At 44.3% G+C, this 12,559-nt stretch overlaps 1 protein-coding gene across 2 annotated transcripts; it reads right to left on the bottom strand.

The window, feature by feature from the left end:
- Positions 1–9: 9 nt before the first annotated feature.
- Positions 10–11,303, bottom strand: LOC308120817 (transmembrane protein 41A-B-like). 2 transcript variants are annotated; one of them, XM_080481662.1, is made up of 6 exons: positions 10,877–11,303; positions 6,391–6,541; positions 5,114–5,275; positions 2,841–2,979; positions 2,487–2,750; positions 17–1,191 (listed from the first exon to the last, which is right to left on the bottom strand). In XM_080481662.1, the coding sequence occupies exons 1-5, from the start codon at positions 11,188–11,190 to the stop codon at positions 2,530–2,532; spliced, it is 987 nt and encodes a 328-aa protein (XP_080337788.1). In that variant the 5' UTR covers positions 11,191–11,303; the 3' UTR covers positions 17–1,191; positions 2,487–2,529. The 2 variants fall into 2 exon arrangements, with proteins under 2 accessions (XP_080337787.1, XP_080337788.1); XM_080481661.1 differs by having other exon boundaries at positions 10–2,750.
- Between the last annotated feature and the right edge of the window lie 1,256 nt (positions 11,304–12,559).

The raw sequence follows: 12,559 nt of genomic DNA, 5'->3' as shown, positions 1-12,559 counted from the left end.
CAAAGGTTCAAACTGTGCAGAGAAATCATGAAGTTTATTACGGTTTAATTCTTTAAGACAAAAACATCCACTAATAGGAACAGAGTGGATTTAAACAAGAGGGTTTTTATTCCCAATTAGATTGGGATATTCTGTGTTTTTAAAGTTTTTAACAACTTGGTCAAAGAAAAGCAGAACAGGAAAATCTCTCATTAACCTTGAAGTCTGACCTGGAAGGTAAACAGACTTCACTTCCTGCTCCAGCAGTCCCAGCATGCTTTGCATGAGGAGTCACATTCACCCATCAACGGACTCTTTCTCATGGACACGTGAACAGAGTGCGAGCTGGAATCAAACCGGCAACCACCTGAACTCCTCGGTCCTCACAAACCCAACGGTGAGTTGTTAGAGTGGATCGTTGATTCTATTTTCATCCATCAGTCATATTTTAATCATATTTAGCATGTAGCCTCGCGACTGTACGAGCCCCGCAGCTCGTTAGCATGTCAGAGGGCGGAGTTACGTGATGCCCCTGAACGCATCACTCGGCTCCTGCAGTTAAAACCAGACCAACATGGCGGCTCGGACACAAACTCTCTTTTTATTACTGAAACACTTCAGTCAAATGTATTTCTGAAAACATTTGTAGTGTGAAATAAGCCGCGCAGTTGAAAAGTTCAAACTTTACAGACGTGTGGCGGCTGCAAGGGGGCGTGGCCTGTGGTTAGAGGGTGTGGCCTGCGAGTCCGACAGCTTGATATGTAGGATTTCTCGAGGAGCAGGAGTCCACTTCTATATTTCTATGTGCTCCGTGTCTTCTTCTGCATTTTTGGTGTATTTGGTGAGTCACAGCGCCCCCCCCAGAGGCCTGGCATATGTACTACATGCTCTTAGGCCTCATGATCATAGTGACGTGTGGACGGATTTAAAATTTTATTCAAACGTCGGGGAGAAAAAAGATCATTGTGGCTCGTGTGAACAAGGCCTAACACGGTCCACTGCTCATATCCACTGTGTCCTTCGCCTCATGGTGACTCTTCTGGACCGCCGTCGTTCATCTTGAAGCTCCGTCGCTGCGTTAATAAGACTGGTTGTGCCGGCGTATCTTTAAGAGCAGCCACTGAGACAAAACCTTTGGCGCTTCGAGTCCTTGTCGTCATTCTCAAGTCCTGAGCAGCTCGATTATGACTGGACTCTCTAAACTGAAGCAGACTGAAAAATACAAAACGCATATAAAGGTAGAAAATGTCAGGAAGTTGTAAAATCACTACAATCCAGATGAGTAGAAAGTGTTTTGGTTTCCTCAGGCAGGGATAACGGCAGCAGACGATCAGCGCCTCAACTCTGAGCAAAAACCCCTTTCTTTGCTCCACTCGTCTATTTTTATTTTATTTTTTATGAAGTTACGTTTTAAGACTCTCCTCTAAAGACTTTCTGCCAGAGCTCGCCTCTCACGAAGTCACATTTTAAACAATATTGCACAAAAGTCTGACACGCCTAAACAAAACGAAGGTAGTTCCAAAGTGCTCTTCAGCAACACAATCTACGTTTTAACTCACAACTTCCTTTATGGCAGCGTCATGTGACGCGTTGAGATTTCTGAGGCGGTGGAAAGATCTAAACCCTCGTCTCTCGTCTATTCCCTCATGTGATCGTAGACGGGGATGAAATCTGGTGATCCAAGTAAAGATGACGTGAAGCTGGTGAAGCGTGAAAATAAAAAACCTTTAAGGTTTTTCTGTGTTTGGGAAGATTCACAGTGTCGCTCCATTCCCAGTATCCTCCCGCGTTTTCAACACGTCTGAACAACTTTGTTCTCCGTCCAGTCTGACGCTCGGCAGCTTCGTTACGTAACGTCACGACCTTCGGTTGACCCCTGAAAGAGTAGCCGAGTCCGACGGGCTCGTTCAGGGCGACGCCTCCTCCTGCGTCGTTAAGACTAAATTCATCTAAAGTGGAATACGGGTGAATTAAGATTTGCAAATAAGCTTTACTGCAACTATTGCTCAGATTGCCTTAAAAAGCTAAGAATTCAGACTCAATGTGAGAAAAACGCTCATTTTAAAAACCCAGTTAAAGAAATGTTGAATCTTTTTTTTTTTAGGGCTCTATTTTGTCACATTATGATTTTTCATATTTTTCATATTTCGAGGTTTTGGATCCCTGCTCAAAGGAAATAAGCGATTCCATTGTTGCCATTAACGCCTCTGTTTGTAGTTTAACATTTACTCACATTTTAAAGACAAAACAATAATCCAGAGGTTAATAATCAGTAGTTGCAGGCTTCTACTGAAGAGGTAGGGTTTCCCCCCATCAATTAATCTGATTTCAGAGTGTTTCTGACCATAAAACCTGTTTTAGGGCTCGTCTGTGAAGGGTGACCTGTTGGGAGACCGGTGTAACCCGATCGGGTTCAGAACGGATCGTACCAAACGGACGACGGGCCGCTGGTCGGTGTGACCTTACAGAAATCACAAGGCCGGGGGGTGGAGGTAAAGGTCACATGCCTGCCGGGGAGGCGCCGTCTTTCGGTCCTCTCTCCGCCCACCGTCACCGCCTCTTCCGGTCCCGGCCGGTGCCGTTGCTGTCCATGCCGTCCACCCTGAGGTGGGCCCGGCCGTAGCGCTTGATGAGCGCTCCGGGCAGCAGCGCCATGAGCGCGATGGCCAGCAGCTGAGCCAGCGTGGCCCAGGAGAAGATGTCGTCCAGGGAGGAGATCTCGGAGAGGATGGAGCCCGTACGCACACAGATGAAGTTGTAGGGGATCAATCCTGGAGGAGAGAGAGAGAGAGAGAGAGTGAGCGGGCGAGCGAGCAGCGTTCGCGTCACCGCTCGCCTGCTGGTTGTGCGTTTGGTCTCACCGATGAAGACGGAGGAGAAGAAAATGGACATGGGGATGTTGAGGACGGGACAGGTGATGTTTAGGAACCAGTTAGGAGTCATTGGGAAGAATCGGAGGAAAAGGAGGAAGAAGAATAAACTGCTACGATTCTCCTCCGCCTGACACAGTGAGGAGAGATAGAGAGAGAGAGAGAGAGAGAGAGAGAGACGGGGAGGAGAATGAAAACAGGAAGCTGGGAAAATGAAATGAACAGGAAGGAAGTCAGAAACTTTAAAAAGATAAAAATGACCATCGTCATGAGGTCGTCAAAGGTTCTCCAGCAGTACTACTCGTCCCCATACCTGGACTGACGTCCCAGAAGTGAAGACAGTCTGTCCTCTCTCTCCCTGGCTTGTCTCAGGTTTTAAAAAGTGTGTTGCTCCAACCAGCCAATCAGAATCAAACCCTATATAGTGTCATCGGGGGTTTAGCCAATCCCAATCAAGGTAGGCCACTCCCTTTGACTCCTCCCACAATCAGGCAGCTCCGCTCTGGCACATGGCACCACGAGAGGAAGTACTTCCTCCTCTTCCCAAGATGGGCATGTGTGGGCGGAGCCAGTCCAGCTCACACAGACACAGCAGATTCTGAATGTAGCTCCTATGATCCAATATTCAAATGGAGGGAAAATCAAGGAGGAGCTAGAAACTTAGAATACTGAAGGTTTCTGGAGCGACCAGGAGGAGGAGGAGGAGAACAGGAGGAGGAGGAGGAGAACAGGAGGAGGAGGAGGAGAACAGGAGGAAGAGGTGAACAGGAGGAGGAGAACAGGAGGAGGAGGTGAACAGGAGGAGGAGGAGGAGGAGAACAGGAGGAGGAGGAGGAACAGGAGGAGGAGGAGGAGGAACAGGAGGAGGAGGAGGAGAACAGGAGGAGGAGGAGGAGAACAGGAGGAAGAGGTGAACAGGAGGAGGAGGAGAACAGGAGGAGGAGGAGGAGGAGAACAGGAGGAGGAGGAGGAGGAGAACAGGAGGAAGAGGTGAACAGGAGGAGGAGGAGAACAGGAGGAGGAGGAGAACAGGAGGAGGAGGAGGAGAACAGGAGGAGGAGGTGAACAGGAGGAGGAGGAGAACATCTGGATAGTATGACTCCTTTAAGAAATTACTCAATAGTGTGTAAATATTTTTTTGTAAAATTTTGATCTATTGGCACAAGAAAGTGATCGATATGAACGTGTCCTCAATCTATTAATGGAAAAAAGTTATCAGTTATTTCAAAACTAATTATCCCTAAAACTCACTTTTACTGTGAATTTTGATTTGGACATTAACTTCAGTAACTAAAGTTTGGCCTGCAGCTGTGGTTCCATTACACAAACAACTAACAGCACCAACTAGTGGCCCAACATGCTCACTACATCGTTTTCAGTGTTTCTGTTCTTTCTGCGTTTTTTGAAACGCTGCCATGGAAATGTGAAACAAAGATTATGTGGCTGTCAGAGGATCCAAAAAACATTAAAAAAAAGAAAAGATAGAAATGTCTTATACAAGCTTTTATGTTGAAACTTTGACACTAAAGTTTTGTGAATCGTTGTTGTGGAAGTTAATGTCTGTTTATGAATGACTGACATTTCTCAGCAGCATGAATTTATCATTTTAATCACTGGCTTGGTCAACAGTGAGAGAACACTGAGATCTTTCAAAATAAAGATGTAAAAAAAATAGGTTATATCTGATATGGGAGGAAAGACGGGGACAAATGTTAGAGGAACAGAAATGAGGAAAATGTTACAAACGGATAGAAGAATAACAAAACAAGTAAATTAGCGGCTTTTAGGAGGCGTTCATGTTTTCATGATGAAATAACGGGGCTCCTTCCTCGCTGGAGTCGGTTAGTAGTAGTAATAATAATAATAATAATAGATTTTATTTGTCAGCACCTTTAAAACACCCAAGGCTACTTGACATTACATGTTAAAAATGCAGTTAAAAACATTTACTGTCACTTAATGTTCTCATATAATAAAAAATATAAAGAGGCTCCAGTGAGCTGCTTCTGTCTGTAATTTACAGTCACAACACAGGACGTTTAGTGTTCGCAGCTGTTCTACAGGTATCAATAGGAAAAAAGACGACGAGTCATTAAAGTGGCTCTTGTTCTGTCAGTTTTTACTTTTTAACCTATATAAAATGTTCTCGTATGTTTTAGTTTCCTGCTTCTCTCAAATCTCACCTCAGCCCCTGAAAAGATGCTGACAAGTACTGCTTGATGAAGTAATGGGAGTAGTTCTGTACTGTGGTCCGCCGGGCCTACCTTCCTCTGCAGCAGGGCCACTTTCTCCGGGAAGAAGTGGACCACGTGCTGTTTCCCAAAGGCTTTGGACAGCAGGAAGCAGAAGGTGGAGCCGGAGGTGGTCAGCACACAGGCCAGCAACAGACCCACCCAGGGTCCGAAGATCGCCCCGGCCAGCATGTTCTGGAGGGCGGGAGCACAAAGCAGCGGGCCTTTACCTCTCAAGTGGCAAGAAAGAGTGTGTGAACCGGAACCGGGGTATATCTGAGGCCAACGTAATGAGAACCAGACTAATTAAATAATACGTGAATTAATAAATGGCAGACAATTTGTGTGCAGGAGGAGCAAAGCCACTCTGAAAATACAACTCTTAACTATTTCATGTTTGAGCGGCAACGTTTTGAAAAAACCAGATCCGTTTCCATGGAAACGGCATAAACGCTGAAAACGATGCAGTTATTAGCACGTCGGCTCCACGAGGTGGTGCCGTTGTTACCGTCGCCAAACAAAAGCTGGTTACGTTTTCGTCTGCGTGTATTTATTTTATTTATTTATTGGTTTGTATGTATGTAATTGACGAACTTTTCATGAAAACTACTCCACATGAAATCTTCAGGGATGATTTGTCATCATCCAAGGACCAATTGGTTTGAATTTGGGACGTTGACGTCTAACTGTTTCCAAATAAAGACGCAAAAAAACCGCCAAAAAAAGTCCCATACAAAGCGGATGGGAGAGGCACCTCATAAAGGAGATCAGCGTCTGTTGCCATGGAGACGCTCCGGAGCCCGAAGCTAATGTCTCGGTTCGGCAAGTATCCAGAAACGATGTTTATCTGTGTGCCGCCGCTCACTGATGTAGCTGCCTGACATCGATACGAGCTAACGGCTAACATGCTAGCGATGCTAACTCTGTTCCGCAAAAACAAATGCGGCGTTCGTGAGGGTCTGCGCTCTACCGAGTGTAGCTCTAGTTTTTGTGATGAAAGCACAAACACGGTCATTCTAGTGGACTGACCACCAAGTTGGATTGTTATTATGGTGACTATCAAAATAAAAGTACCACGTTGGATTGTTATTACAGTGACTGTCCAAATAATTTTTTGAAAAGTTGCGTTTCCAGTGGCTCGGAGCACCGTTGTCGTGTAAACGAGTCAGAAACCAAACACTAAACACATTTTACATTTAATTTATTAATTTATGTCTCGAATGAACGAGTCCATTAAAACGTGCAGGAAGTTGTTGGAACTGCGTATCGCCGCTACGCGTTTGGTCGCTATCGTCTGCGAGTCGTCTCACCAGCAAAGAGGATCCCGGTATGGCGAACGACTGCTTGTACAGGTAGGCGCTGCAGAACAGCAGCAGAACGTAGCCGTAGTGCTCCCGCTTGTAAAACTTGAGCAGCTCCGCCAGGTCCCGCAGTTCTTCCAGGTCCGACGGGAACTTCAGCCTGGACAGACACGAGGACGAGAACGCCGCCGTTAGCCGATCCTGAGCTCACGGAAGCAAAATAACAAATTCCAAATCCTTAAAAAAAAACTGTGAAAACGTACGAAGCAGATGATAGAGGCGCCTCATGGAGGAGATCAAAGGAGATCAGCGTCTGTTGCCATGGAGACGCTCCCTGCTCAGTGTTTTAACGCAGTGACGTAGCTACCTGACAGGCTAGTTAGCGCCGATATGAGCTAACGGTTATAATGCCAGCGATGCTAACTCGGTTCAGCAAACAAATGTGGCGTCGGTGAAGGTCGGCGCTCTACCGAGTGTAGCTCTAGTTTGTTTTTCTTTACATTTGAATGTAGAGTGCAGAGATGTATTCTTTTTCTCCTGTTCTTCATTCGGGCCTCGTTTGCGCAACTTTTTCACGTGAAAACCCCAAAAAACTTTCGTTGCGTTTCGGCCGTCACGTTCACGGAGCTCGGAGCCACTGGAAACGCAGCGTCGTCTCCATGGCAACCGGGGAGGGAAACGCAACTTTTCTAAGTGATGCTGCACCTCCGTGAGAAAAAACATTTTATTTCTGAGTTAAAAACACAAAAAACGACGAAGAAAGACGGTTTAAAGGAGCTTCAATGTTTTCGGCGTAATGTTCTCGGCGCGCGGGAAAACGGCGCCACTGTGTGGTCCAGCAAGTTAACTACGGGCCCGTCGCCACGACAACGCTGTTTTCGTGTAACCGCATCGTTTTTGGCCCATCATCCGCACGACGTGGCGTTTTAGGAGCCTGGAATCATTTTTGAAATTCGATGTGATCGCGTGAACGGACAAGATGCACGTTAGCTGAAAACGATGATGTCATGGCCCCGCCTCTCGACCTATCACCCCGCCCCCCCCCCTCTCCGTGATGTCACTTAACAACAACAACATGGCGGACTACATGCTGCTGCAGAAGCTGCTGATGCTCGTCACTTTAATAAGGCCAGATGTGAGGACTTGTCTTTTAATGCGCCGTGTCTTCTCCTACGCTTTTGGTATATCTCTGTTGTCACAGTGCCACCTAAAGGCCTGGCATGTGTACTACACCATTCTGAGTAGTGTCCATAGTGACGAGTGGATGGAAATTCTTTTAAAAAAACAAGGAGAGAAAGAAGACACTTTGGACCCGTCTGGACACGTCCGACATCGTTTTCATGTAAACAGACGTCGTGCTAACGCTAACGCTAACGCTAAAAAAAAATAAAAGTTAAAGTTTAATAACAAGAACAAAAAAACGTGGATTAAAAACAACACCCGAGGCAAGTGGGAGGGAAACGGGATACATTTGATTTGAGGACGGAAATAGCGAGCTGGGAAGGGAGGAGGACACACACACACACACACACACACACACACACACACACACACACACACACACACACACACACACACACACACACACACACGACGATGATGTGTAAGCGCTTGTTGGACACATGAAACTGCACAGATGTATGTACAGTATTCTGGGGGGGGGGTTCAGTAATGGAGACTCCTGCGGGGGGGGTTTACGTCTCTCTGCACATGATTAACCCTTTCACTACCAAATCCACTGCATTTATTTAGATTTAATACTTGTAGTCATGTTAAATAATGTACAACAATTATGGTGGATTATTAAAAGATTAAAAACACAATTTATGTGATTATTTTTTTATAAATTGTTTTAAATTTTGTGATGCTAATCTAACGACTTATTCTTTGTAAATTCAACTTTAAAAAAAAAAGCAAGAAACTCGAAGTTATATGAAAATGAGCGTCTGCGTTAGTTTTAGGTGAAAATGTTTTTTAAACCTGTTGCATGTACCGAACACACGTCACCTCAGCTCATGTCAGAAAACAAAGATATGTGTTTTAAGTTACGACTTAAAAGTCACTTTAGACCATTTAGAGTGTGTTTTGTGTTTTAGGTTTTTTTTTCGGAATAAATATGTCATAAATTATTAAATAACTAAAAATATAAAAATAAATCAGAACTTGTCACACGTCAGCTCAGATTTTGTTTTGTTAATTTGATTCTTTTTACAGTGTATTTTGAGCAGCTGTTTATCATAAATGTATATAAAATAGATTATGAGAAGAAGGCAGAGTCGCTTCATACGTCAGATTCAGAAACATTCGTTAATGTTCAAGTGAATAACGTGATGTAGGATGACACGCCTGATATTAGATTACACACACACACACGCGCACACACACACACACACACACACACACACACACACACACACACACACACACACACACACACACACACACACACACACACACACACACACACACACACACACACACACACACACACACACAGCCATCTTTGAGGGCCTTCCCAATGACGTAATGTATTCCCGCGCTCCCCCACCTTCACCACCATGCTGCGCTCAAACCTCTGTGTGTGTGTGTGTGTGTGTGTGTGTGTGTGTGTGTGTGTGTGTGTGTGTGTGGGGGCAGTACAGTGACATAAATGATAAACTCCAGACTAACCTGAGTCATAAGAAGAGTTAACTAAACCTAAACTAAACCTAAACTAAACAAACCCTAAACTAAACAAAACCTAAACTAAACTAAACTAACCCTAAACTAACCCTAAACTAAACTAACCCTAAACTAAACTAAACTAACCCTAAACTAAACCTTAAACAGCAGTTCACCTCAACATGATGAGAAACATCCCTTCATCCTATTCTGTCCTAATGTGTGTGTGTATGTATACACACACACACACACACACACACACACACACACACACACACACGCACGCACGAGTTCCCGCACTTGGCCCGAGAGCGTCCTAGTCGGCGTTATTCTATCGTCTCTCGACGACCGCACGCTCGCCCGTCTGGCACATTGCGACATACTAGTTTGACCACGCACACACACACACACACACACACACACACACACACACACACACACACACACACACACACACACACACACACACACACACACACACACACACACACACACACACACACACACGGGGGAGTAACGCAACCACTCTGTACTTGGAGAAAGATGAAGAAAGAAGACGAGATGTGCTTAATAGAAACGTTATTTAAGAGCCACACAGACACGTCGTCATCAAGAGTGTTCGTTCGTTTGTTTGTTTGTTTGTTTGTTTGTTTACTTCCTGGCGTCTGAGACACAGAGACACTCCAATCAGATGGCGTTTCCTCCATCACTGCCTTTCCTCATGATTCATCCTCCACCCAGCCTCGCTCAGCAGGAGGAAAGTAAATCCGGGGGGGGTTTCGGTTGTGAACCGACTGATTTTAAAATAGACTTGTCGGCTCCATACGGGACATTTAGTTCAGTTTCTGTGCTTTTCTCATGTTTCTGTTGAACTTTCCCTGATAGACTCGGTAGGACCAGGGGTCTGCCACCTGTGGCTGAAACACAATTATATGTAAAAAAAAACAACCTTTAATGACTCAGATTAAAACAGATAAAACGTCAAAATGATCTCAAAAATGCAGAAAAAGAAGGTGAAACTGATCAAATCAGGTACAAAAAGCTGAAAATGAAGCGTTAACCGTCCTGTAATTGAAGCTTCATAAATGGAGGATAAATGCTGCATGAATGAAACTCTAGAAGCTGCGTTCGCCTCATTTTAAAGGTTAAACATGTCTTGAGGCTCCAGTTGAATTTGATTTGGTGGAAAGTCACAATAAAGGTTCTCTTGGTCTTGGATGTTGATCCTTGAGTTGGATTGGGTCCACAAAGCTGCGAGGGCAGCTCCTCACCTGTGACTCATTGATTTTATGTGTCTGGGTCGTTTTCCAAGCGATAACTGCTGAACAGGTTCAAGCTTCCTGCCTTTCAAATGAGACCGATGGAAGTTCGTCTTTACCGTTAATCAGGAAGCATCGACATTATACTGGATAAAATATCAAATACTGGAGGTGGGTAACTGTGTAAAGAAAAAGTTTAGGCTTTAATGGTTTTCATTTTGGACTCTGGGGAAAATAAATTAACAGAAATTGTTTTGGTTTGTGTAATGACCATAAAATATGAATAATATCCAAAAAAATAGTTGAGTTTGTGCCAAAGAATCTAGATTATAGTGAAGTTTCACTGCTTGAATGAGGAAAATAAGAAAATCTAATTTAGAATATTCATTTATTCAATAATTTAATCATAATTTTATTTATGGGGATTTTTTGCAGTTAAAAAAAGAAGAATATAAAAGAAAATTAGTGCAAACATGAAATATTTCTTTAAAAAATATATATATAAATAATAATATAAAAAATAATCTAATTAAATGCAGAGATATAATGTTGAAAGTTCTCCAGGGTGTTGGTACCTGTACTCCGGGGGGTCCTCGTCCTGCTCCCCCGGGGGGAGCCTCTCCGGCCCCGGGGGGAGGTTCTCCGGTGGCCCCGGCTGGAGGCGCTCCGGCCCCGGGGGGAGGTTCTCCGGTGGCCCCGGCTGGAGGCGCTCCGGCCCCGGGGGAAGGTGCTCCGCTGGCCCCGGCTGGAGGCGCTCCGGCCCCGGGGGAAGGTGCTCCGCTGGCCCCGGCTGGAGGCGCTCCGGCCCCGGGGGAAGGTGCGTGGACAGCAGGTAGAGGTAGACGGTCGCGGCCGCCACGATGGCAGCGAGTCCGGCCACGGAGCGCATGTCTGCAGGCAGCCGGTGGAGGCTCTCCGTGCTCCGGGGCCTTCGGCCTGGATTTAAGCGGAGGGGGAAACCCCCCGGCGGGGCAACAGGCCGACGAGGGGCGGAGGTGTCGCTTTACCCGGGAACAGGACACGAATGACGGGGTGACATTCTGCCCGGGGCTCGGCGCGGATCACATGGCACACCACAGACTTGTACACTTTTACAAGCTTTAATCCTCAAATATTGTCTTTATTCTTTAGAACAAGACCATTATTCGTCCCAAAACAAGGAAAAAATTATAAATAAAAAACTTTTTGGTTTGTACTTTGGGGTTGTAGTTACACGATCAGACCGCTAGACGGCAGTGTCCTAAAGTCCATGATGAATTAAAAATAGAAACTACAGTGCTTTTTTTTTTTTTTTTTTTTAATATATATTACATAACTAAACAAAATCATTTATTAGGATACACTTGGTGTATTTTTTTTTTTTTACATATTTATTTATTATTCAATGATTTTTGTGTTGCAGAAACAATTGTGATAATAATATTTAAAAAGAAAAATATGTAAATGTTAAACGTTTCTGTGTTTTCACTGGACATGTTTTGTAAACGAGGCTGTAACCGGACTGGAATTAAGTAATTTGTGGGATCTAAAATCGTACAAATCCTCAAATTAGTGTAATTCAGTGTAATAAGTTAGTTATGCCGTGTTGTTATGTTTGCCTGTTCCAAAGCAGCCAGTCAGGTTCATATAAGAGTGAAAGATTTATTCGCTCTTCTCGACAGAAGAAAGTCTCTAAACACGCCACATGAAGACACGTCGTTCCAGATGAAAGAAAGAAAGAAAGTGGAGGCGTACGGAGCGACACACATCTTCAGAACAGTTGCTCTACAGAGAAACTCCGACGCTCCAGCAAACAGACGAGGAAAACACAACTGGGACTTTAGAAACTCTTGAAATTTAGATTTCATTCAATGCAACTGCAGCAGAATTCTATACCGTGAAGGAAAAAGCTTTAACTTTGAAGGAGACTGTTGCCCGGTAGAATGGAGAACATTAAAACACGTGATGTTTTAATGTTGCTCTGCAGCACCCTCTGCTGGCCGGTGTCAGGAATGGCTTAGTGTTTACTGAGTCTCAGGCGCGTCACAAAAAAAAAAATAACATAAAAAAAAAATGATAAAAAAGCCTCAAAATAATTCAGTGTTATTGTTTAGGTTTGACCTATTATTCCAAAAATACAAAAAAAAAGATTCCAATAATTTGTGATTTGTTAGTCCAGATTAGAAATTTGAAAAATGTTTAAACATTTCATTTTTATATTAGTATAAATATTCCTAGTTTTTAGAGACGCACCTGTGTGTAGAAATGTATATTTAGAT

Source organism: Lipophrys pholis (assembly GCF_963383615.2).
Source record: "Lipophrys pholis genome assembly, chromosome: 15".
Lineage (NCBI taxonomy): Eukaryota > Metazoa > Chordata > Actinopteri > Blenniiformes > Blenniidae > Lipophrys > Lipophrys pholis.
Note: the sequence above shows the minus strand (reverse complement) of the source record. Positions and strands in the feature narration are given on the sequence as shown.